At 50.3% G+C, this 24704-nt stretch overlaps 11 protein-coding genes across 11 annotated transcripts; 4 read left to right on the top strand and 7 right to left on the bottom strand.

Annotated features, from left to right (window-relative positions):
- Window positions 1–17: 17 nt before the first annotated feature.
- On the top strand, window positions 18–1049 carry K444DRAFT_621255 (SBF-domain-containing protein). The gene is made up of 2 exons (XM_024881861.1): window positions 18–103; window positions 156–1049. Exons 1-2 carry the CDS (start codon window positions 101–103, stop codon window positions 810–812), a joined length of 660 nt encoding a protein of 219 aa, XP_024729016.1. The 5' UTR covers window positions 18–100; the 3' UTR covers window positions 813–1049.
- A 330-nt stretch (window positions 1050–1379) lies between these two features.
- Window positions 1380–2225, bottom strand: K444DRAFT_545695 (Methylthioribulose-1-phosphate dehydratase; the record flags this gene model as incomplete). The annotated part of the gene is made up of 3 exons (XM_024876156.1): window positions 1380–1452; window positions 1501–2010; window positions 2059–2225. The coding sequence occupies 3 exons, from the start codon at window positions 2223–2225 to the stop codon at window positions 1380–1382; spliced, it is 750 nt and encodes a 249-aa protein (XP_024729015.1).
- Window positions 2226–3115: 890 nt separating this feature from the next.
- On the top strand, window positions 3116–5130 carry K444DRAFT_545142 (calreticulin; the record flags this gene model as incomplete). Its single annotated transcript, XM_024876115.1, has 5 exons — window positions 3116–3295; window positions 3368–3656; window positions 3712–4310; window positions 4362–4477; window positions 4539–5130. 5 exons carry the CDS (start codon window positions 3116–3118, stop codon window positions 5128–5130), a joined length of 1776 nt encoding a protein of 591 aa, XP_024729014.1.
- Window positions 5131–5449: 319 nt separating this feature from the next.
- On the bottom strand, window positions 5450–7264 carry K444DRAFT_621251 (Methylthioribose-1-phosphate isomerase). Its single transcript, XM_024881860.1, has 4 exons — window positions 7024–7264; window positions 6906–6971; window positions 6452–6857; window positions 5450–6401 (listed from the first exon to the last, which is right to left on the bottom strand). Exons 1-4 carry the CDS (start codon window positions 7163–7165, stop codon window positions 5651–5653), a joined length of 1365 nt encoding a protein of 454 aa, XP_024729013.1. The 5' UTR covers window positions 7166–7264; the 3' UTR covers window positions 5450–5650.
- Window positions 7265–7794: 530 nt separating this feature from the next.
- On the bottom strand, window positions 7795–9249 carry K444DRAFT_253501 (uncharacterized protein). Its single transcript, XM_024871346.1, has 3 exons — window positions 8586–9249; window positions 8271–8522; window positions 7795–8218 (listed from the first exon to the last, which is right to left on the bottom strand). Exons 1-3 carry the CDS (start codon window positions 9163–9165, stop codon window positions 8109–8111), a joined length of 942 nt encoding a protein of 313 aa, XP_024729012.1. The 5' UTR covers window positions 9166–9249; the 3' UTR covers window positions 7795–8108.
- On the bottom strand, window positions 9250–10323 carry K444DRAFT_253488 (HMG-box). The gene has a single exon (XM_024871345.1). It carries the CDS (start codon window positions 9973–9975, stop codon window positions 9334–9336), a length of 642 nt encoding a protein of 213 aa, XP_024729011.1. The 5' UTR covers window positions 9976–10323; the 3' UTR covers window positions 9250–9333.
- Window positions 10239–11133, bottom strand: K444DRAFT_253565 (uncharacterized protein). Its single transcript, XM_024871347.1, has 2 exons — window positions 10629–11133; window positions 10239–10567 (listed from the first exon to the last, which is right to left on the bottom strand). The coding sequence occupies exons 1-2, from the start codon at window positions 10990–10992 to the stop codon at window positions 10503–10505; spliced, it is 429 nt and encodes a 142-aa protein (XP_024729010.1). The 5' UTR covers window positions 10993–11133; the 3' UTR covers window positions 10239–10502.
- Window positions 11134–13332: 2199 nt separating this feature from the next.
- K444DRAFT_621244 (uncharacterized protein) lies at window positions 13333–15085 on the top strand (the record flags this gene model as incomplete). Its single annotated transcript, XM_024881859.1, has 4 exons — window positions 13333–13775; window positions 14077–14105; window positions 14458–14531; window positions 14787–15085. Coding segments are annotated over exons 1-4 (292 nt in total), but the record flags the coding sequence as incomplete, so codon positions are not given.
- Window positions 15086–16147: 1062 nt separating this feature from the next.
- K444DRAFT_602860 (cell division control protein Cdc6) lies at window positions 16148–18356 on the bottom strand. Its single transcript, XM_024878745.1, has 3 exons — window positions 18239–18356; window positions 17956–18186; window positions 16148–17908 (listed from the first exon to the last, which is right to left on the bottom strand). The coding sequence occupies exons 1-3, from the start codon at window positions 18285–18287 to the stop codon at window positions 16290–16292; spliced, it is 1899 nt and encodes a 632-aa protein (XP_024729008.1). The 5' UTR covers window positions 18288–18356; the 3' UTR covers window positions 16148–16289.
- A 1019-nt stretch (window positions 18357–19375) lies between these two features.
- On the top strand, window positions 19376–23075 carry K444DRAFT_637320 (uncharacterized protein; the record flags this gene model as incomplete). Its single annotated transcript, XM_024884109.1, has 3 exons — window positions 19376–21819; window positions 21868–22556; window positions 22609–23075. 3 exons carry the CDS (start codon window positions 19376–19378, stop codon window positions 23073–23075), a joined length of 3600 nt encoding a protein of 1199 aa, XP_024729007.1.
- A 369-nt stretch (window positions 23076–23444) lies between these two features.
- K444DRAFT_637319 (eukaryotic phosphomannomutase) lies at window positions 23445–24390 on the bottom strand (the record flags this gene model as incomplete). Its single annotated transcript, XM_024884108.1, has 3 exons — window positions 23445–23697; window positions 23777–24231; window positions 24289–24390. 3 exons carry the CDS (start codon window positions 24388–24390, stop codon window positions 23445–23447), a joined length of 810 nt encoding a protein of 269 aa, XP_024729006.1.
- Window positions 24391–24704: the final 314 nt, after the last annotated feature.

Below are 24704 nucleotides of genomic sequence, written 5' to 3'. Positions count from 1 at the left end.
TGTTGATTTGTAGTAGCTTGGTTTGGCGTGGGCTTTCCTTCCGGATAAGGGGGCACTAAGAGAGGGGTTGATTCTTGTGGGACTTGCGAGGTGTATCGCAATGGTGAGATATGCGGCATATCCGTTGATTGTCCTAAACTGACGCGAACTTTCAGGTTCTGATATGGACCGGCCTAGCTGGAGGGGATAACGAATATTGCGCTATCCTGGTGGCCATCAACTCGATCCTCCAGATGGTGCTCTACGCACCCCTCGCTATCCTCTTCATCAAAGTCATCAGCGGAGAAAGTGGGGAACTGGACGTTGACTACCCGACCGTAGCCAAAAGCGTCGCCGTGTTTCTTGGCATTCCTCTTGGAGCGGCTATCGTCACTCGATTCTCGCTGCGGAAACTCGCCAGTCCGAAGTGGTACGACCAAGTCTTCCTCAAGTTCGCAGCTCCATGGTCCCTCATCGGCTTGCTGTTCACAATCTTGATCCTGTTCGCGTCGCAGGGAAAGAGGGTCGTGCATCAGATTGTCTCTGTTGTGAGAGTGGCTGCTCCACTAATTGTGTACTTTGCTATTATCTTCTTCTTGACTCTTTTGGTTACGTACAAGCTCGGATTTGGGTATAAATTAGCTGCTACGCAGAGTTTCACTGCCGCGAGCAATAATTTCGAGCTTGCTATTGCTGTGGCGGTTGCTACTTATGGTGCGAACAGTGATCAAGCCTTGGCTGCGACTGTTGGGCCGTTGATCGAAGTGCCAGTGCTATTAGGACTCGTGTACGTGGTGAAGGCGATTGGAAAGAGACGTGGGTGGAAGGATTAGTAAAGGGAAAAGATGCTTTGAAGTGATTCTCTTTCTTGTATCATGATGACTTGAGTAGGTACTACCAAAACAAACTTAACAGACACAGGAATATGTGAATCAAAGTGAAAGAGTACTTTTCAAAATATGGAGATGCAGCTGGGAGGGTGTACACTTGGAAGGGCGCCTTCTAGGTCCCGATAAACTGCGAGACTTTAGAATAAGCACACGAATGCTCATGCTTTGGATAGCAAAATTCGAAAATCAATGGCAAAAACGGACACCACGACGAGAAAAGAGTGACAAAATTACTGAACTTATGACTTTTGATTAGATCTAGCGGCCTTCTTTGGGACTCACTTTCATTGCAGGCATAAAAATGGCTTTCTGCTTGAGTCTTGCAGCCATCGGAGACTCGCTGTCGGACTACAGCATAAGCAAGCTCCTCTGGATCTAGGTACTTGATTTATTTGTGGGGCGTTGAAACCGCCGTATCCTCGTAAGAAACGGACTTCCCTAGGCCATAAGGTCTGGAGGACCTTGTCATCCAAATGTCTTGTTGTTGAAAGTCGGCCTCAAGCCACTCGTTCAAGCGATATCACTCAACCAAGGAATGCCCAATTTTTTCATCTCAACTGCCAATTGGAAGAGGTAGTCCAGACTAGAGATAATCAGAGACTTTCTGGACAAAAGGAATGGTACAACTCACCTCTCAGCCTGGGTCTTCGCCTTGTGCACAGTCTCGCCCCAGACATAAAGCCCATGCCGTCTGACGAGCACCGCATATGTGTCCGGATATTCATCCATGGCTGTCTCCAAGCTCTCGGTCAAATCTTCTTCATGCGGTGTATTTTCAATAACCGGGATCCTCAACGTATCGTGGTATCCCAAGTTTCCCTGCTTCTGAAAGCCCTTTCCAAAGCCTTTGATTTGCTCAATGTTATTGATTTCGAAGATATTGGTATTTAATGGCCGTGTTTCGAGGAGGAGAGTGACCAGGACGGCCCATTGGGAGTGTGTATGGATGCAGCATCCGGCGTTGCGTTTCGTGAAGGCTGCCATGAAGAGTGGCGTGCATTGCGAGGGTTTGAGAGAGGGAGGGGCACGTAGGTATATCCGATTCTTCGGATCCTTTTGCTGGGCGATTGAGAGGACGTAGATGTCTTCGGGTTTCATCAGCTCCTTCTGGACGCCGGATGGAGCTAGGTAAACCAGATCACTGTAGAGGATGAGCATTCATTCAATTTGATGCGAAGGCTGAAACTACTTGTCACGAATGCTCGTTCCCCCGCCCGTTCCAGCAACCCAGCCGAGGTGATAGAATTTCTCGCAGAGAGTACAGATCAGGTTGGCGGGGTGCTGGCTGTCGGTGGATTTGACGAGGTGATCATGGTTATGGGTGTCTGTAGGCTCTTGGAAGCTGGTGGGAGCCATAATGGGTAACCTAAAACTGAGCTTTCAGGATGAAATCTCAAGCTCAAGAGGAATTTGTGGTGTATCAACGACGCAGGAAAACGTGGGACAATTTGTGGCTGCGAACAAAAGGAGGCTGCGATTTCGCAATCCCCAGCCAGCGTATCAGACCGTGAGCAGCCGCGGGGCAGAAAAACAGTAAGGCTGGGGAGGGGAGCGAGAGGTGGCTTTTGCATGAACTACAAACTTCACGCTCATCTTCTCTGACAAAGGCATTCCCAGTCCACCAAATTCGCTGGGATTCACTTAGTTTTCGCAAATACGATGAAGTGATCCATGAGGGTTGGACTCCTAATGGGACCAACTGACAGAGGTCTTTCCACTTTCCAATGTTGCAGTGGAAAGTTTGGTGCTGGAGACTTTTAGCGGGATTCGATGGCCCTGTCCGGCACAAGCAAGCTCGATCATTGGACACGCACAGCTAATTGAAGACGGGCACAGAAGGTGTTATCTGAGTCTACCTGACACCCAAACGGCGAGAAGTGAGGCTATCCGCAGATATGTTCGTCGTGTATTAATATAAGTGACTTTGCACTACCTATCTTGACACGTATCATCAGTGCCCTTTGCCGCGGCAGATATAGCAGCTTTCCATTGATTTCTGAAGCTATTTACTTAGGCGAACCGGCTGACCCCAGGATTCTGAAAGGCCACCTGGCACAAGCTTGAGAGACCACCTCGCTCTACCGAACTTATTAAATCCTCAGCCTCCCACATCCACCCACTTCTGCTTTTCTTCCATTCCATCCCATCCCTCGAGCTCTGGAAGCAACACCCTTCTGCACAAGTCGGCTCTTCCCACCCTTCAATTCATTTGATCGCTCGGATCAATTCTTTGGAGCTGTGTCAAGATGCGTTTCTCTGCAACCGCCGCCATCTCTGCGGCAGCTTTGCTGGCCGGAACTGTCAGTGCTGATGCACAGTCTGTCATCAGTGAAGCCAGCTCTTCTGTGTCCAGCGCCGCCAGCGATGCTTCTTCTTCAGTAGCTTCATCGTCGACAGCCTCTCTCCCAGAGCTCCCGACCTTCACTGTGAGTTCCCCGCAGACCGAGAATGACGAAAACCCAATTGCGCAAGTGACAGGCTAATACGTTCCTTCGCAGCCTACTAAGCTCAAGGCCGACTTCCTTGAGCAATTCACAGACGATTGGGAGGCCCGATGGAAGCCATCCCATGCCAAGAAGGACACAAAGGGTTCTGACAAGGATGAGGAATGGGCATATGTCGGAGAATGGGCTGTAGAAGAGCCCCATGTCTACAAGGGCATGGAGGGCGACAAGGGTCTTGTCGTCAAGAACGCTGCAGCTCATCATGCCATCTCTGCCAAGTTCCCCAAGAAGATTGATAACAAGGGAAAGACACTCGTTGTCCAATACGAAGTCAAGCTTCAAAGTGAGTGCATCCAGAAGTTTCAATTGGCATCAAACATTCACTAACAGTTCTGCAGATGGTCTCGAATGTGGTGGTGCTTATTTGAAGCTCCTTCGTGACAACAAGGCTCTCCACCAGGACGAGTTCTCCAACGTCTCCCCTTATGTTATCATGTTCGGTCCCGACAAGTGTGGTTCCACCAACAAGGTCCACCTGATCATCAACCACAAGAACCCCAAGACTGGCGAATATGAGGAGAAGCATTTGCAAACTCCCCCGGCCGCCCGAATTGTCAAGACTACCGAGCTCTACACCTTGATCATTCACCCCAACAACACCGCCATCATTAAGTTGAATGGTGAGCAAGTCAAGGAGGCCAACCTTCTCGAGGACTTCACACCCGCCTTCAACCCACCCAAGGAGATCGATGACCCCAAGGACAAGAAACCTGAAGACTGGGTTGACACCGTCAGAATCCCAGACCCAGAGGCCAAGAAGCCAGAGGACTGGGATGAGGATGCGCCATTCGAGGTCGTCGACGAGGAGGCTACCATGCCAGAGGACTGGTTGGAGAAGGAGCCCCTTACCATTCCTGACCCAGAAGCTACGAAGCCCGAGGATTGGGATGATGAGGAAGACGGAGACTGGGTCGCCCCAACTGTTTCCAACCCCAAGGTAAATATAACGTTTCTTCACTCAATTGACCAATGCTAATATCTTACCTAGTGTGACGATGTCTCTGGATGTGGCCCATGGACCAAGCCAATGAAGTCGAACCCCGAGTACAAAGGAAAATGGACCGCACCTATGATTGACAACCCAGAGTACAAAGGCGAATGGGCGTAAGTTATCCCGCTCTCAAGATTTATCAAACGACTCGCACTGACTTCATATTTCTTTCAGACCAAGGAAGATAAAGAACCCCGACTTCTTCGAAGACAAGCACCCCTCGAACTTGGAGCCTATGGGCGCCATTGGTTTTGAGATCTGGACCATGCAGAGCGATATTATGTTCGACAACATCTACATTGGTCACTCCATTGAAGACGCCGCGAAGTTCGCCGACGAGACCTTCAACGAGAAGCACCCCATCGAGCAACTGGTCGAACTTGCCGAGAAGCCAAAGGTTGAAGACAGGCCCGAAGCCAAGTCACCCAACGACTTGGTCTTCCTTGACGACCCAATCCACTACATCAGAGAGAAGCTTGATCTCTTCTTCGCTATCGCCCAGAATGACCCCGTCCAAGCAATCAAGTTTGTTCCTGAAGCCGCCGCGGGTCTTGGTGCGGTTGCTGTTACTATCATCGCCATCATCGCCGGTATCATCACAATGAGCGGTGGTTCTGCCGCTCCCCAAAAGGTCAAGAAGGTTGCAGGAGATGCCAAGACTGCCGCAGCTGATGCGAAGGATAAGGTTGCGGAGGCGGTCTCTACTGGAGCTGATTCCGCCAAGGATGCTGTCAACAAGCGCTCTACCCGAAGCACTGGCTCTTAAATACCGGCCGAGGTGAGGTAGAAAGACGGGTCAAGCGAACAAATGCGAGGTACGGCGGAGAAGGATGTCATAGTAAGCGAATTTGAGGGGAGTGATTCATTTGCATTTGCATCTCTCTATCCGTGGGATGGGTTCCGGGCATTCAAGCAGAACACCTGTATTTTAGGCGCAAAAAAAATATTCGGAGTTCATCTTCTTTGCGGCTCATTGATTGTGATTGTACTGAGTATGTTCTGGTGAATGAGAAAGGAAGAAATCGCTTAGCACGTGGGGTTTAAGCGAGACCCCTTTATCATACTTCAGACGAAACTCGCCTGCCCGCTGCAGTAAATAATTGTTTTCGTTGTGTCTAAGCTGTTAAGCCTGGCAAGAAGTTGAATTCTCGCAATCTATCGTCTAGTGTATCCCTTTTGTAGTAGCACCGAGTGCAAAACAATATCAACATGAAGTCATCCCCATCATCCTCTCCCATCCACCGTCCCAAGAAACCACACTTCACTTCCCACCCCCAGCCACACTTCTATATACTTTCCATGTAAAACTGCGTGCTCTCCTCGCTCATCGGCGTCTGCAGACCCTGGCTACCAGCACTATTCATCGTCGCCTGGCTCTCATCGCTCCCTTCAACCTGCTCCCGCCACCGTTGCGGCATCAGACCCTTGAAATTAAACGTCCCCTTCGAGCTGCGCACCACCTCGCCTTTCTCGGTGATAATAGCATCGATCAGCTCACGGGGCGTGACGTCGAACGAGGGGTTCCAGACATTGATTTGCTGGTCCGCGATCGCTACCCTCTCTGTATGATTGACATCTACTTTTCCATCTAGTTTGCCTACGACAGCGCCACTGATCTGAGTGAGTTCCGTCCCTGTGCGGTCTTCGATCTTGATTGAAGCGCCGGATTCGGTGTACAGGTCGATACTCGTCGTCGGCGCAGCGACCACGAACTTGATGCCGTGGTGCTTGGCGAGCACGGCGAGGCTGTATGTCCCGATCTTGTTGGCTGTGTCGCCGTTGCGGGCGACGCGGTCGGCGCCTACGATGACGGCGGAGATGTTCTTCTCTTCCTTTCGGCGGGCGAAGAGAGCGCCGGCCATGGAGTCGGTGATTAGAGTTGAGGGGATATTTTCGAAGACAAGCTCGAAGGCTGTTAGGCGGGAGCCTTGGTTGTAGGGTCGGGTCTCGGTGCAGAACGCTGTATCGAGGTAGTTCATTTTGTGCAAGCTGCGGATTATCCCTAGGGCTGTGCCGTGGCCGGAGGTTGCGAGGGAGCTGAGATGGTTAGCTGAGCACGAATAGAGCTCGAAGAAAGTATAATATACCCGGTGTTGCAATGAGTCAAAACACTCAGCTTTCTATATGTTTGATCGGGTGCCCCTTGAGTTCCTGGAGGACTTGTGGTAAAATACCTCAACGAATCGGCGTTGGCGACTGGTGTGTGGATTGCCACCTGCTGTCGTCGAAGATATTCCGCGCCGTATCTTCCAATAGCCAAGTTCGTTGTGAGATCATCCTCCAGTATCTTCTCCGCACCTTCAATGTACGATAGTCGGATATCCGCGCAAGCAAGTGTCTGGTCAGGGGTAAGGGAGTTGGCAGCGGTATCGGCGGACTTCTTCTTGAGGAGTTTGATGGCATTCGAGAGGTCAACGGCTGTTGGACGACTCAACATCAGGTAGTCGAGTTTTGAATTAATGTATTTGATGGTGTCTAACTTTTGCGTGGTACCTGTATGAAATTAGCCATCGGAAGCGGAACTCAAATAATACGTCCTACCATCTTTTTTGTGCTCCAATTCAACAGCCAGTGCGAGTGCTGCCACAATTGCAATTGCTGGTGCGCCTGGTCAAGCCTTAGCTGCGAGAACTTGCCACAGACACACCCTGAGATGTACCTCTGACCCGCATAGACTTGATGCAATCGAAAGCTTCTTCGCAAGTCGAGACATTGTCGTAGACGAATTCGTGGGGCAGCTTCAGTTGATCCAAAACCTGGAGCTCGCCTCTCACGTACTTGATAGCTTCGAGGGATGTCATTTCGCCGGCTCGTTTTGTTTCGACCTTTGGATCTGATGAGAATAGAAAAAGTGTGCACTCTTCAACTCAAGGGAGTGAGAGCTTGCGGTGAATGCTGACATTCATTGATGGTTAAGTTTAGGTTTTCCTGTTCGGAAAAAAACAAAATACTTCCGATAATGGGAATTACCCCGCCACCCAGTCGTATCTCCACGTGATGAATACCCTCCCATTCCTAGAAAAGGGGACCCGAAAACGACTGTACAAGTTGTTACACAATGGAATAATGTTTTTAATGTACTTAGTAAAATTCTGGCATTTTTATATTTATGTTTAGAGCCACAGACATGTGAAGTTGAGGCTCAGAGCTTCTCGCCTTGCAGCCTGTTCCTCCATCCAACAAGCTCATACAAACTGGAAGCGGCAACCTCGCAGGAGAGTTTTGTAAACCCCTGCTGAGAAAATGCTTTTGGTCGTCAAGAGGAGGATCCTTCCCAATGAAAAAAGTAACCGCAGTATGGCTGATATTCTGCACGGAACTGGGATTTCTGTCATACTGATCGGCGACGCTTCTCAGTCGTGCTTGGAATGGTCTGACTGAAGCTTGACGATTCGTCACATTCGACAATTATGAAACGATCTCTCATGTACTCATCCCGCAAACATCAATTCCCAGCATTGCTTGTGAGTATTAAAAGGTTGCTGTCGGAGCGAAGCCCGACTCCCCACCTCTACATCTACAATTCCGTCACGCACTTAACGAGTCGCAAAGAAATCTTGATGCTTGTGAACCGATAAATGCTTTCATTCTTGTCTTTCGTAACCTCTTCCACGGGGGCGGTAAGCACTTCCAATCCATACATGCAGCGCAAATTACTGCTGTCCAATGGTCCCAAAACGCTGGAGAGGGTGGTAACAAGTCTGGGGAATCATCATTCAATCATGCCGTTGCGCGAACCTCCATTCATAAACTCCAAGCGCCAAATGCACAATTCGCGCCACCCAAGATGATCTCTCCTATTCCAAAACACCGTTGACAAGTATGTTCTTCCCAAAGACCTTGTCTTGCGTATACTGACGCGGTCAAATTAATGTTCTGGACAGATTTACAAGGTGGTTTAGGAACCTGAGCGGTCTCTGCTATTTTGATTCACTATTTCTCCCGCCCGTAGCAGTGCGCTGACTGGATCCAGGATGTTGTCATCTGCGCAACTCGAGGACATTAAGTCCCGGTGTCTAGCATCAGATTGCGCATCATGAGGAACATTTTGCGGAGCTGTTGCGCTGTAGCTACGGAGTGGTGCCATTGATGAGGGAAAATCCATCAGAGGATGAATACCTAGCAACGAATCAGCACTTTCAACAACCAAAACAACAGCTTGAAACGTAAGAAAGAACCCGAAAATGGAAGGGAGAGACATGGATGGCGTTGTTTGCATACCGTTCGGGGATTGCTGAGCGCCATACGTCGATCGAGGAGATAAAGATGGTGGCCTGATGGGGGGAAGTTGGTGTTCGAAACTGCCGTTTGATTTTTGAGGATACAGCGCCGGAATTGACAGAGCCCGTTCAAGAGGCGGTTCCATTGGTGTCCGGGGAGTGAAATATGCCGACGAAGAGGCAGTGCTGTTCGTCGACGTTGACTCGGACGTCAGCAAAGGAGGACGGTTGCTGTGGCCAGTCCGGTGCGCGTGCTGGACAGAGCCCGTGAGGTTCAGCTTGTCGGATGGAGACCTGGTATAGCTGGGCCGGCGTTCGCCACTTGCTTGACGGCTAAGCTGCTGAAGGGAGGCCAAGCTATCGTCAAGTGAATTATCCCTCCACGGTGTTGATTGCTGGGGTGTGCCGTAGATCGACTCGCGATAGCCAGGAAGCACCGTCGGTGATGTTGTGCTTGGTGAGTTCTGTCTCTTGGGGCCCCCAAGAGCAAGAGACAGCTTTGGAGCGCTCGCGAATTGCGGCGAGGCGCCTCCATCATTGGTATTCCATTGTCCAGCAGATGCGGTCGATTCAACGCGCATTCGCCCGCTGGGAGTCTCCCCGCCGTGCTGACTTGCTGCACTGCTCCCCGTGCCACTACTTGTTGTGCTAGCATGTGCCTCGAGCTTTGGTCTTTTGGCCGCCTCCGAGTCGGCTGCTGAAGTTATGTTATTAGCAGTCTCTCTTCATTGCGAGATTTCACACGAGCTTTAGTTGCACGACGTACCTTGACTCTGGGTTGACTGCCTCGCTTTAAAGTCGGCCAGGTATTGCGCATACTCCTTGTAGTTGTTCGTCTTCTTGTACTCGGCCAATTCGTTGTTGTATCTTTCCTTGGCCGAAAATGCTTGCTGCTCGTACGGTTCCTTCTCCGCCGGCGCCAGATTCTGCCAATTCTCGCCCACAAGCTTTGCGATCTCGGTGAAAGATAGGTTTCTCCCCTTCAGTTCCTCGCGCATTTTGTTTGAAAAGATAACATATGCAGAAGGTGGTCTTTCAGGGGCGTTCTCGTCTGGTTTGGGATGTCGTCTATACTTTCTCTTCGCACCTTGAACCGGAGTACTTTCATTCTTACTGTCTACCTTGCATCCAACAGCCCGGTTCTCCTCCGAGGAGCGATCATCGCTTGGAGTATGTCGAGGTGATGCGAGGGCCCTGTCGGAAGATAAACCTCTCGAATTTGCAATCTTTCTTTGTAATTTTCTCCGGTGGCCAAGCTTAACACCAAGGGCGTCGAAGTCCGACTCTGTGATGTCAAGGATTGTCTCCCACGTATCAAAGCCTTGTTCGAGGAAGTCGTGAAGGTAGTGCGAGATACCAAGCTCCGCAAAAATGTCTGCCAGTTCAGTCATACAGGAGATTGCGTCTGGAAACCTCCCAGGACGTAGGGCTCAATTGATAAAGGTCTCGAAGCCTCCAGAGGAGACCAATCAGAAACTTGGCTACTCCCTCTTGCAAGCTTTCCCCGGCCGTATTTGCACTTCTCTTATTGTACCTCCGCACTGCTTGACCTCGAAGTGGTTGTATGGAGTATATCGGAGAAGGAGCATCGATGCTTGCAGCGTGTAAGACAATCAAGAGATATTGACGTGCATGGAAGCTTGAGTTAGATACCAGGACCAGGAGACTTCGACGGTGAACTTTGCAGTGGAAAAGATCTCGAAAGCCCAAGGACGATTGACGATTAAACAACGGATGAGCAGTGTATTCTTCGATGTCTGAACTTTGTATAGGTCTACCGTGGCGAATATAAGGAGTGGCGTACGGAGTGGGCAGAGGTCGACTGTCGAGGAAGTGCTTGTAACCAAGGCTGATCGAAATCGAATGCTTCTGAATCGTTGTAAGGCGACACTTAATCGTACCCAATCAGTTTGAGAGTTCAAATAGATAACCCCCTAACAGTCTTGGAAAAGGCAAAAATTATTCGCCTATCGAAAGCTGGATCTGTCCTTCAGATGTGTCGGTGGTGTGTAGTGGGGAAGTGACGCCAGAGATAGAGATTTACCTGGATTATACGAAGGTAAGGAACTTTGTGACCTGAGACGGCTTACGTGAAGATCATCCGGCGGAGTTGATAGAGCTTGAGAGAGAAGTGGTCTAGAAGCGATCGAGATGGGCAATGGCAGTTGCTGAGCCCAGAGCACCGGTGCAACGAGGCGCAGAGTGGGTAGATGCTCGGGTAGGGATTTGTGATAGAGGGTTGTTAAGTGATGGGAATGATTCGCCGGAGCGTGGCGAGTAGCAACCAAAGGAGAAAGTGGATCTGGGCAGTGAAAAACAGCAATTAGAGAATCGAAAGGCGTCCGTATTTGTTGCCTGTATGTACGTATAAAAGGAAGAGGGCGTGTCGTGGGACTAGGGAAGTCCATGAGGTGGGAAGGGGAAGGGGAAGGGGGAAGGAGAAGGGCGGTGGCTGCGGAAAATTGACGTCTGCTGCTGCGAGTAAGGACACCGGCGACCGTAGCGACCTGATGATGGCTTTTGAGATGCGAATGGCTTTCAGTTCGGGAGACAGGCCGTTTCTTGGGGGGGAGGGGGGGGGGGTGGGGGGCGTGGGCAAGGGCCAGGGCAAGGGCGATGGCGATGGCGACTGGCTGGGACTTGTGAGGAGGGCAGAGCGCGAGGGCAGGCGCAGGTGCGGGTGCGGGTGCAGGTGCAGCGATCCATCCTCTCTGCTTTCTCGATGTGGGCGTGAATGGAGATTTCGAATTTGGGGGGTAGGGGGGGGACAATCTAGCGCAGGACCAAGATCAGGATGATTACAGAGGACCCCTAAGAATTCTCCTCCCTTCTTCTTCCTTCCTTCCTCCGCCCTTCCTCCCTCCTCGAGCTGGGCGCCCGCTCACTGGCCAGCTGCCGGGCAGTGGGCTCCGCCGCTGAGGCATCGACGATGGCCTCCGGAGCGGAGCGCCTCTCCGATGTCACTGGCCTTCTGATGCGTGTCTGCCAGACCGCAAGCCCTCCTTCTTGGCTGCACGCGAGCGGCAGACCGACCGACCGCCGCATAGCAAAGCATCGCACATCGTATCGACTTCTGCGCATTGTAAACGTCTTTTCTGATCTGGATTGCCGTCCCCCCATGCTGGCATGTCTGGCAGCAATGTGGCGTGTGGCAGCGCAGGGCACGCCGAGAGGAGGCGTCCTCGGCATGCTACCCCACCTCCGACACTGACATCGAGATGTAACCACTCACTACCGTATTTCCAGAAGTCCCGACCCTTCGTTGCTGCCCAGTGCCCACGAGTCAGCAGGTCCGGAGTCGCGAACAATCAACTTAATGGGCCGACCTAGAGGCTAGGGCCGATGTGGACTGGACGCACCTCTCTCTGAACTCTAATCCCCCTTCTCTGCAGTTCTACAGTACTTGGGGTATCGCGCGCCAGAGCCGTGCTTTCGACTGCTGGATATCTGATATGCCCTCCAGAGGGTACAGTGCGGTCGGTCACGAAGTGAGGGACCGAACGTCCGGAAGAGGAGACGGGCGTGCAGATCGGCTTTCTACAACATGGGAAAGTTGACGATTTCCCATTTGTGCGTAAGAGTCTCGTGTCGCGTACCGCAAAAGTGGCCTGATCGGAGGCGGCTGGAGGGTCTGGTGGCTGCGAAACTCGATCAAGCAGGCAAAAGCCGATGCACGTTGGCAGTCTTCGCATGGGCAATTTGTCCCAACACCCGAAATCTTGGTCGCCAGCCAGCATGGGCATTTGGAACAGCCGACCTGGTGGACTGGGAAATCAGGATTGCGAGACATGTCTTACTAATCACCCCAAACCCAGTGCACCGGTGCAGCTCCCCGAGGTCCCCTCATACCAGTAGAGGACGGAAGGACCTCTCCGTACTCAACGCTGCACATGCTCTGATCTCAAATCCTTCGACGGTTACCGGTCACCATTAGAGCACGGTGGTGCCGAAGGGTGAAAGACCTCAGGCTGCCTACACTTATTGTCAATGCGGAAAGCAAAAAAGAAACCTTCAGACTGCACAATCTGAGTTCACAGGACTCCGTTAATAAGGACGAAACGCTCCTTGGACCAGTTGATTGGTCACAGAACTGAAGAAAAAATATCAGAAGAAACCATTACCGCTCACAAGGCTAGGCTCTGTTTCCCATGGCGGTTGTGTTTGTCATATCATTGCTATAAATCTTCTACAGTAACTCCATATATGACCCGAGGCGACTTTAGGGGATTGGATAGAATCCAAGTCTGGGACACTGGAGGACTGACACGACCACGTACTGGCTTGGCCGGATTTAAAATAATTTTCAGATATTTTTAGCCCTGGGCAACAGACTCTGGAATGGCCCTGATCGTGCCCAACCACTCTCTCAATATCCAGAAAACATGAGACTTTTAAAGCACGGATGGCAACCTATTAAAGCGTCTAAGCTCTTCGAGAGTAACTAGTACACAAAACAGAGACTGTAGAGTCTACCACACCCGCATGGGCTAAGGCCTGGATCGGAGTATGAAACATCATCATCATCATCATCATCATCATCATCATCATCGAGAGCACATATATCGAAAACAACGAAAGGTTCGCAGCTTTCAAGAAAAGGTCACATGACCAGCATGTCCTGAACGCTGGAAGGGAGCTTCCAGGCGCGTTCCACGAGAGGAATATTGGTTCGTAAACTTTGTTAGTGTTACAACTACAGTAGCTCCGCTTCCACTTGTGATTTTGGAGAAAGCCAACAAGATGAGAAGGAAATTACGGTGCAGCGAAGTCAAAAATAGGGGTTGGCATTGCCCTACCCATCCACGCATGTCGAACTAGCCTCCGCGGGGCTCGCTTGCAGTAGCGCTTTCCTGTTCAACTTCAGCTTCAGCCTCGGCCCTTCCTTGATCTCAAATCCTTTTCTCTCCCATCAACAGTCGATAAATCCCGTTTCACAGCACCCATTGCCCAACTTCCCGCGCACGGGAACAGCCGGTCTTGCCAGCGAATAGGCAATCGAGGAGTCAAATCATCTCGCACGTTTCCACGTCTCATGATCCGTCAAAGCCGGCGCGCCAGACCAACAGCGGAGTGAATCCCGGCAATTTCGACAATTGGGTCCATCTGGCCGGAGAAAATGCGTTCACCGCACGATGTATCACACGACGAAGACCACGCAGAAACAGAGCTATCAGAAGCAGAATTAGCCCAGGTACGTGGGACGTGTCAGACGGTCAGAGTCTCTGAAATCCCACATCTGAGCATCTCCAGCCTCGAGTGGGACGGACTTTTGCTCCGACTCCCCGCCTCCAGAATGCCGTGTCGCAGGGATTTTTGCCCATCAGACCATGTTCTTCTGCATCGACCCCGGGATAAAAATCACTCTATCCCATAGGCAGCGTATCACGGGCTTGGGGTTTGGCTCGAGACTTCCCAAGCTGCTGGAGCTGCAGGAGCTGCATTCATTGACTTTGCTCGAACCCTTGCTGAGACTGACGCTACAAACGTTCTAGATCTCCGAAGCCTTTACTCAAATCGCGAAGTACGTGCATCTTTTGACTCTCCTCCCATGAACTTCGCGATGCACAGCCCTGTGGAATTGTCTTTTTTCCGCGGCCTGAATCGCTCCGGCGTTGTGTTTTTTTTTTTTTTTTGCGGTCACTCGTACCCGTACGCGGTACCGTATCTGGATCCCCTTCTGCCACGTTGCTAGGATCTAGATTGCCAAGGGCAATCTAGTTATCGACTATCTCTCCGGTCCGTAGTTGGCAGTGGCTCGATCTTTCAGACTACTTCTCCACGCCAATCCACTTGGCGGACAGGGCCTTTTTTCCGACCCATTAGAGCATGTTACGGTCCTGAGTCTCGACCACTTCAGTTGACAAATATCTCAGGGGCGAACGAACTGCTCAGGCTCTCGAGTCGAATCTGACGAGTCTTGAAAAGAAGATCGACGATTTGCTTGCAAGTAAGGATAATCTCGACTTGTCCCTTTATCGAATGACTCGGAAATCTTCCACATCCGAGTCATCTCGCTTCCAATATTCTGCAGAGATGATGTACATTCAAGCTCCTTCCCTTCTAAGTGTTTCGCGAGTTGCAATACCTTCAAAGATCTTCTCCAATCAAAGATCTGGATCCTGGAAAATTTTGGAAGAATTCAAGGCAAACTGAAATTTCCTCAGCAAATAAACCAAGTAATACTGACCCCGAGATTTCCCAGGCTTCGAAGAGTCCGAACGCCAAAAGGTTGAAGAGGCAAATTCGAAACGCGTCGTTCCAGGTTCTTCGAAGGACGGTGGCGACAATGACGAGAAACCTCCAGAAAACCAGGTAAAATAGATTGAACAAGTTTGCTCAGAGGAGATCTCCCAATGTCTTCTTCATTGGGGACATACTAGGCAGGTCGTGAACGTATAGATTTCATTCCTTCTGGGACAGCTAGATTAGAACTTCGGTAATGAAAAGGAAAGCATTGTGTCAGCAAGGACCATCTTAGAAGCTGCCCTTGGAATCTCTTCTACCAACGGTTTGATTTCGTTTCAAGTGTACTTGCTGTTTTACTGACCGCCAAGATTATTCCGTCAATTTTCCAGCCTAGTTTGAGGGGGATTGCAGGACGAGAGTGAGTGAATCACCTCGAGCTCGTTTTGTAGCACACCGATACACCATCAATGTTCGACAAGTTTTGGGATATTCAGAATTTTTAGGGCCTAACGTTGTTCCAGTGAATAGACGGAACTCGTTTGTATTGATAGCTTTTTCACTGATGTGTGGACGACAAGGAAGCAGTGTGTCAAATGAATAGAGTAAAATAGAATAATGGCCGTTACTCATAATCTATTCAAGTATAAACCCCGTTACTCATATTTTATTCATATATTACTCAAGTTATTCATGAATATTCATGAATAACTTGAATAACACACGTGATTATTACACGTGATATGGCTAGCCTAATTAGGTAAGGCTCCCGGGGGGGCCGCACCTAGTGCCACCTCACTACCTAATTAGGTGGTAGTAGCACTTAGTAAGTAAATTGAACCTTAGTAATACTTCAAGTTTATTATTATAGAAAATCAGTATATAAGTGCCCTTATATAAGCTTGCTTAATAAGCACCTTATTTATTTTTTAAAATTAAAATATGTGTCAATTTATAATAATCCCGTGACTTACACGTGACTATTCATGGTTATTCATGTTATTCATGAATAATTATTCTATTTTACTCAAGTTTTTTAAGCTGCTCATTACTTATATTTTATTCAAGTTATTCATGAATATTCATGAATAACTTGAATAACTTGAATAATCCTTTGACACACTGCAAGGAAGTGAATTTTCGTCGGATGAGATGGGAAGAGGGTGGACCCTGGGGAAATGGGTTTTGTGGTGCATGACATCAAAACTTCATCCTAAACACATCACAAACACATGGAAAGCAATACCGTATGGGCGGTCTGCGAGGAGAGATATCCTAGGGGTTCCAACCACAAGCAATGCTCGGTGTTGGAAGGGTGCGAACCCTCATCCGGCGCAGTTCAATCTCTCAATGTTGTGACCATACATCAACTAGCGATCACTGTATGATTTAATGACTGATGTAATTGTATAATTCTCATGGACTCCTCTCATGTGTATCCTAACTCCTTATGCTAAACAAGGAGGCATGCTTCCTCTATTCAATGACCCAACCGTCGCTATGCGGAAGAAAAAACAAATGCTTAATCAAGACCCTCTCCACTCAAAATACTCTTCAGAATTCCTCCCCCGAGTCCTTCGACAGCTTGCGCAACCTCCTTCTCACCAACACAGCTCCCAACTCTCTTCTCATCGCCAATACCGATACCAGAGCCAAATTTCTTGCGTCCCTTAATGGATGTGCCCAACGGTACGAAAGAACCGTTTCTCCCATCGACTGCGCTGATGAGGGATAACGTCTCCAGACTTCCAACCACGTCTCGGAATTCGGTGCTGGTCAGAGGATGGAGTACTGAATCGCGTGTGCACAGCATGCAATAGACATCATACAGCGCCTTGATGGTTGGAGCAGCATTTTTCGACTTCGATGGCGTGGCCATAACGTTTGCAGCTGCCTCTCTCTTTCGCTTCTCGAGAGCCACCAGTGCACACAGAGCTGCCTTCTGCTGGAGGTTTAGGGTCTTGAGTCTTTGGTTTGCTCCGTTACCGAAGGTTGCAGATGTAATTTTGTTGACATGCGAGATCAGTGCCCGAGGAGCCGTCTCGACTGTGAGACTTGCGAGGGATTGAGCAAGTGACTTGGTTGGGACCACCTTTCTTGGTGATGAACCAGCCGGCGACGAAAGGTTGACATTCTCCTCGAGAGGTCTTTTGGATGGACTGTCTTGAAGAATCAAATCCTTTAATGCCTGTTCATGCTTTTGTTTGGTGTCCGATTCAATTAGGTCAATCGCTCGTCTGCAAATATCGAAAGCCTTTCGCAGGTCTCCAGTTTGGCCCGCTACCTTTCGTGAGCAGAGCTCAATGGCTGCCGGATGGAGAAAGGGGACGAAATCCGGAGTGGGGCTGTCCACGGGGATGAGAGACTTCAGCCTAGAGGCAATGACTGTCTTGATTTGGGCTGCAGTGTAAGGTAGAAATGGTAGCAGCTGAGGCTTCAAGTTCCGAGCCTTGAGTCGTGGAAGGAATCGGTCCGTCAGATCCAAGGCGTTCGCAATGCCGACTAGGATGAGACGCGAGGCTTTCTGGAGGGACCATTCGAAGAGCTTATACAGTATCTCCAGATCCAGGCTGAGAACATGATCGATCTCATCCAATGTGACAATGTAAACCGTTTTCGACTTCTTCTTGGGAACGAACATCCCTTGAAGCGTCTCCACTTCATCTCCTTCCAGAACTTCAACATCCTCACAGAGATTCTCCAACAAATTGCCATAAAGATCCTTAGAGGTCTTCATGCTCATGCAATTAATGTATGCCTTCTTGGTAGTTGAGGAAGTTTCGAAACCCTCAGTAACCTCGTGTACCATCGCACTTTTCCCAGTCCCTGGCGGCCCGCTAACATAAGTGCAGCCTCCGGATGTCTTTGCTATGCAGTCCTGGACAAATTGTGTCAACTCCTCTCGTTCCGCTTCTCTACCAACGAGTCGACCTGGCTCTGTCGAGCGCGTAAAAATTTGCCGAGCTTGGCTGTAAACCGTTGTGATTGACCCTCCAGGAGTTACAGGTGTGCGAGGAGTCCGGGGAGTCAATGGTTTGCCAATAATTGTGACCCGATGTCTGGGGGTGATTGGGGTTGGTTTTGAGAACGCATCCCGATGGCGGGGAGTTTGAGGCGTTGGGTTCTGGATGCCGTTCTCGCCTGATTGGTGTCAGCTCAACTCACACGCATTGGGTCTCATTGCCTACTGTTGCGCGCCTTGAACTTCGAAGGAGAGATTGGAACTCGAGCTCCAGCAGGACCATGTTTAGCCGGCGCCGATCTCAAGTTGACCCCCTCTGATGGCTCATCAATGTCCATAAGGTTGTCATCTTGCTTGCTATCGTGCACGGCGCGACTGACGAAAGGATTCGAGTTTTCGTCATTGAAAATCTCTGCGCGAGCTGGGCGTTTAACGCGTGAAAAATTTGGCTTCGAGTCTAGTCAGGGGAAATCAGCTTGTCTCTGCAGTTCCTGAGAGTATGATCTCACCAAAGTCAGTGCCACTTCTTGTTCGTTTCCCAAGAATAGAAGGTGCCATGTCGAAGTCCCTTTGCTGTCCTGTCAACGACGTTGGGGATGTTGAGTTGGACGGTGGAGGGTGGTGAGCGACGAGGGAGGTGAACGCGCTTTCCACGTTCTTCGCGCGACGCGTTAAGTGGGTTTTAAGCGAGGCCGGGCCCAGGCTAGGCCAGGGGTATTTTAGCACGACGACAGCTCCGGAACTCGAGAGATAAATTGCATCTTCTTCCTTCCAACTCTCTCTTCTACAACTATCGTACCGCATATGCACCGAATGCGTGTTCAATGCTGCCGTATTCCATATGTGCTGCACAAGCGCCTATCAAAGTTCAACTGCATTTCCTCCTGGTGTTTAGTGACACGACGACTGCGAGTCCAAGTCTGACGGACTGCACTCTCTCGGTAAACATGCCCTGTTAATCGATAAGTCCGACATCCAGAACGCGACGGTGGTTGGTGGGGCCGCGCTGGTGTCTCTATCATTTCTCCAGCCGGGCCGTGCCATCAAGCACCTCGACCTCGATCTTGAGCTGTCGGCGAAGTAAGACACGGTCCCATGTGCCATAGATTGGGGTCTCTGCTTCATGGGCGGCAAGAAAAAGTCAATCACAACTCCCACTCGGCGCTTGCGGCTGGATGCTACTGATGCTACTGCTCTTTTGCTCCTCGCGATGTCTGCGGCGCTGTTCTGTAAGCGCCGACGTAGCAGGCTTGTGAAATGACTGGCCAAGCTGGCAGCGCTTCAGCCCCGCCAATCGCCGTGCCCGCTGCTGCCCAGCGACCTGACGACGTACCGTGGGCGTCTGGACCCCAATCTATCGTGAAATATCCAGCTTCTTGGAAGATCCCCCAGTGTTTCGTTTCCTGTATCCCATACCCTTTGCGAACCTCTCATCTTGCGCATTTAGACTCACTGCTACTCATCATCGCGGGCCTCCCTCGCGGCCGCAGAAATCGGACCTTGATTTTGATACACCCCGCCTTACCGGCATCGATTTCTGTGCCTCACCAGATAGCTGCTTACCCGTCGACACCGACATCCAAAAATAACACCTTGTGCGTCACCTCGCGAATCCTTCATTGGATACCAGCACCCCGTACCTGAAGATGGCCTCCCGTCAAGGGAAGCCAGACGAGGAGCTGTTCCTTCAACGACCCTCAAATGGGGAGGACAGCCCTACCGTCGAGCCTCTGAGAATCAACAAGCCGCTGAGCCCGAAACCTCGAGCAGACTCAGCAGCATCTGGTCGAACGAAATATCAGCCCCCATCCAGCAGCAAACTTACGTTTCCGCTGCCTCCTGGTGCTTCGAGCTCTGCGAGTCCTCTCCCCTATCCCGACGACGAGGATACATACGAGTATCCCCGCCCCTCCGAACCTCGACGCGCCCCATACCCTGACGATCCCAGGCCAGCTCCAGATAGATCTGGCTCTGGAGGAGCGAGTAAAGAGCAAGGCAGGCCCGCACCGAGTCGCAAGGGCACAAATGATACCACACCTCGATTGACTACAAGTCCTATCGACAAGAGGGGTCCTGGGCTGGCAGAACGACGGGGAACTGCCCCTAAACCTCTACCAGAATCTCCAGGCCCAGATCTTCCTGACAAGGAGGCGTCTGTTAAATCCCCCAAAAGAGATCAAAAAGCGTCTGGCGCAAGACGCCCATCGCAGACAACACCCTCCTATCCTGAGTTCCGTCAACAGTACTATCCACCTCCTATTCCATCCGAGCCAAATGGGATGGATAATTCAAATTTAATCGCACCCAAGCCGAGCGCGATGAACAGATTCGCATCGACCGCCTCCACCTCTACCACGAGAGCAACGAGAGGTTCTCCCCCACCTCCAGAAACTCCGATAGTAGGCCCTGGGGAACAACCTGGTGGTGGGATTGAGGCTCGATATGCGGCTGCAGGAATTTCTGGAACTGCGACTCTAAGTAGCCTTCAGGCGCAAAACGCTGCCGCGGCACAACGGGCAAACCAATACGGACCTCCTCCTGTTCCTCAACTGCCACAATCTCCTGGTCTCGCGGCTGGTCAACAGAACATTCCCCGGCCATGGACCCCTACTGAATCTCCCGACAATCAGCCACACGGGCCCCCAACTGTCTACCAAGGACTTAATCAAGTTACTTCAGGATCCCCTCCTAGACAGAGCGCGGCAGGGACACAACCCAATGCCCTTGAACAAGACTTCCAGCGCATGCAGCTTTCGCCCTCTCCTCCACCAGCTTATTCTAGTGTGACTCCCGGCGCGAACGGAGCTGGCGCTACAACTTATCCCAATGAGAAACGACAAGGCCGTCCTGCAGACATTACCACCGTTCCCAGGCCGAACATAGCCTCTCCACTCACATCACCTGCTCTGCAGCATCCTGGGCATCCTGCATTTGCAAACGATCCACCTGAACCTTCAGCAGCCGCCCAGCAAACTCAACCGGCGCAAACACCTCAACCTCAGCAATTTGCGAATGCATCTCCTTTCCAGCCCGGCGGCCCGAGTTCCCCACCGCCACTCCCAGAGGGTTGGATTGCTCATCTAGATCAGAATTCAGGCCAGTACTATTATATCCATCTCCCAACACAGGCTACACAATGGGAATTTCCCAAAGGGCCAACTCCTCTCAACCATGATATTGCTCCACATTCTCCTGCGGTCTCAACTTATGGAAATCCTCTGGCATCTCCGTCATTTAGCACCTTTGGCAAGACTCCTCTCGGTTCACCTGGGTTTGCCCCTCTTACTCCCGGTTACGCTGAAAGCATCATGAGCATGGCTTCACAGACACCTTCAACGGCAGGGTTTTCAGGGCCTCCACCAAGTGCTGGCGTAGATATGTACAAAGTTGTTCCGACCAACGGTGTCTACTTTGGACCTTATCTACGATATGTCAATATGGACATGGAGAGAGGAATGTGGCTCGGCACTATCATGCTTGTAACAGAGGCTCCACAACCCCCAACGATACACATTCATCAGAGTGTGGATCTATCCCCGAACCCTCGCCAATTGAAGCCTAACCTAATATTTACGCATCAGCGATGGACCTTTTACCGGTACGACGTTGATTTGCAAATGGGTGAAGGTCCTAGTGATAAATGGACGTATGCGATCACTTCTCACTTGGGTTGCACTCGATACGAGTTCCTTGTTGCTGGCCGCTACGAGACGAACTGGAGATTCATCGCACATTCAGGAAACGACTTTGCTCTAAACACAAACTTGACTGAGCGTAGTAAGCTCGGGGGCATTGGATTCATGTGGAAAGATATCTTGCAAAAGAATGTAGAATGCGGTGGCTTTCACGTTCAGCTTGGGCTGGGAGACCAAATATATGGAGACCGATTGTGGAAAGAAATCCCACTTCTCAAACAGTGGTTGGCAATGAGTGGTAAAGACAACCGCAAGAGTGCAGCTTGGACTGCCAGGCACGAGGAGGACGTTTCACATGCTTATTTCCATTATTATACCAGCCATTTCGATCAGCCATATTTGAGAGAGGCTTTCGCTCAGATCCCACACATTTTACAGATCGATGATCATGACATGTAAGCGACCTACGTTTAACATTTTCTATTATTGCTAATGGATTGTAGATTTGATGGGTTCGGATCCTATCCGGAGTATATGCAGTCCTCAAATATGTTCAAGAACATTGGTCGGATCGGTATTGAGATGTACCTCTTGTTCCAGCATCATACGACTCTTGAAATCCTCCGAAACGTCAGCACGGATACAGATCTTTTCACAATTACAGGCTCTGGATGGCATTTTGTCAAATATCTCGGTCCTGCGGTAGTTGTTGTGGGCCCAGATTGCCGTTCAGAACGCACTCAGAGGCAAGTCATGGCTGGTCCAACATACCAAGGAATCTTCCCGAAAGTTGCAACGCTTCCGCCAAGTGTGCAGCATTGCATATGGATGATTTCAGTGCCTGTTGTCTATCCTCGTCTTGAGACTGTCGAAAGTCTTGCTCAAACTATGGCAACCGCCAAGAAAGGAGTTACCGGAACGTACAACTTGATCGGTAAAGTTACAAGCTCCATGGCCGGTGTTGTGGGAGGCAAGGATGCAGTGGCATCTGGCTTTTCCCAGGTCAAAAAAGCCGTTGGCAAATCTGGCTTGATGGGTGGTGTGCTGAACACATTTGGAGATATCGATATTGCCGATGAACTCCGGGACATGTGGACGCACGAATCAAAGGATCTCGAAAGAACATACTTGATTAGGACTTTACAAGGGATTGCACACCAGAAGGGTATCCGTATGACATTCTTATCAGGAGGTAAGGAATTTCCCCAATAAAGATGAAGACGAATTTTCTGACAGCCTGGTAGATGTTAATTGCTGCGGTGCTGGCCTTGTTCATGACCCAAGTCATCCGGGTGACCATAAGACGATGTATCAAGTCATTTCATCGGCTGTTGTAGCTGCTCCTCCACCATCCTATGTTCTCAAGATGCTGCACAACAACAAGCCACTTTACGTTCCAGCAAACGGCCAAAAGTCTACCAACGCTGTCACGGATACCAAAGAGGACATGATGGAAATCTTTCAAACAGATACGAATGGTGGACCTCGCGAGATGAAGAAGCTAATGGGCAGAAGAAACTACGTCGCGTTCGTGGCATACGATCCCGAAGCCATCGCAGGAACACAATACGCAGCAAGCATGCACAGCGGGCACCAAGGCTTGGCAAAACTGAGCTTGGCGGTGGATTTTGTAGTTCAGGGAGACTCTGGCTTTACTCCTCCGACGAAATATGGGCCTGTGATTATTCCAACTCTGGAATTCGGACGATAGGGATATTTTAACGATTTTATTTTCTTTGCAATTGCGAAAGAATTGAGCATCTTGAATAGGAGTTGCCGGAAAGCGTTAAATTAAATTACTTCTGATTTCGTACGATCCCCAATAAAGCGAAGAGAACTATATATAATTGCTAGCAGACTTTTTGCAAATTGTGCTGTGTTCATGGCCAATGAATAGTCCTTCAATTATTCTACGGTATTCGGTGTTAAATCTCCGCATTAAGACCCGATATTTGCTGTGCCTTTTCGCTCAATAGAGCCGGATCTAGGACCTCCCAATCTCCGATTCCACGGGGAACAATCAATGCGGCCGAGGTTCTTATTTTTTTCTGCCATGTTTCTATTACCGGCCAGGCGGCCATCAAAGGTCAAACATCTTCTTGATCTGCGCATATGTATCATCTGGATTGAGAACCGTATGTCCAATCGTCCTCGGATCCGAGAAGATCTCGTAATCGTTGCCACCAGGGAACGTCTTGTCGCCAAAGAAGTGGATAGTTGTATATTTGACTCCACCAGGTTGTTCAGCCTCCCTCTCCAAATGCCCCAGACAGTACGTCTTATCCCAGCCCTTCGGGAACACGTCGAACGAGATCTGGCCACCAATTGAATACCTATCCCGGGTGTCCGGTTAGCAATTATCCCTCCCAATCAATAATACGTATGGATCGTGTATGCAAAGCGATTACTCACTCCAAACCCAGATCCGCAAACTTCTCCTGTAAGATCCCCACAAATGTCTCGCGGATCTTGTGCTCCAGATCATACCGCTGATACTCGTTCCTCTCATCGACACTCGCATTCCTTCCAATGGGACTAACATTGATCATGCCATTCCTGAACTCCACGAACGTCCCCCTCTTCACGGGGATGTCTAAGTCTGCAATGTAGTGCAGGATGAACTTGACCAGGTCCTTGTACTTCGGCTCGCCGAGCCAGCCGATGAAGGATTGCGATGCCAAAGGGACGCCCATCTTGAAGGCCGTGAGCCCGTTCTCTGGGAAGCAGAAGTCGAAGAGCGTTGTTACGGGCACGTCGGGGGACCCGAGTTGCTCTTGTTGCTTGGCGAGGTCGGAGCCGCCTACGTATCCTATTGCCATCTTTTGTCGGAGTGAGTGGAGGATGGCTAGCATTTCGGGTGTGACTTTCTGCGGTTGAAAAAGCGTTAAAAATGAAGTAGAGGAGCTTGGATGGAAGTTACTTACTCGGCGGGGGATGGTCAAGGTGAGATCCACGTCAAAAAGACAGATTGTGTTTGCAATTGGGCGCTCGCCCAAGGGCGGGTAGACTGTGACTGCTTGGGCCATCTTGTCAATGTGCGAAGGCTTGTGAAGAGGATTTGGGGAGTTTTGTTGTAGCGGTCTGGGGAAATCGAGAAAGCAAACGAGATGCCAGGTGTTTTGGGGATTAGCCCTGCAGGGAGCTTGCTTAGTGGCTCGACCCCTGTCAAAAACTACCCCTCCTGACCCCTGCAACTGCCCACAACGTTCATTTTCATTTAGAGGTCACTCGCGATGGACATAAAAAGCGGAACTAAATGTACTGGGCCCATTGGGACAATTCGACTGCTATACCCCTTCTAAAGTTCTTCGAATCTCTCCTATGTTCAATGGTGCGTCGA

The sequence above is a fragment of the Hyaloscypha bicolor genome (assembly GCF_002865645.1).
Source record: "Hyaloscypha bicolor E unplaced genomic scaffold K444scaffold_182, whole genome shotgun sequence".
Taxonomy (NCBI): Eukaryota; Fungi; Ascomycota; class Leotiomycetes; order Helotiales; family Hyaloscyphaceae; genus Hyaloscypha; species Hyaloscypha bicolor.
The sequence above is the reverse complement of the archived record's forward strand: the minus strand, read 5'-3'. Positions and strand labels throughout refer to the sequence as shown.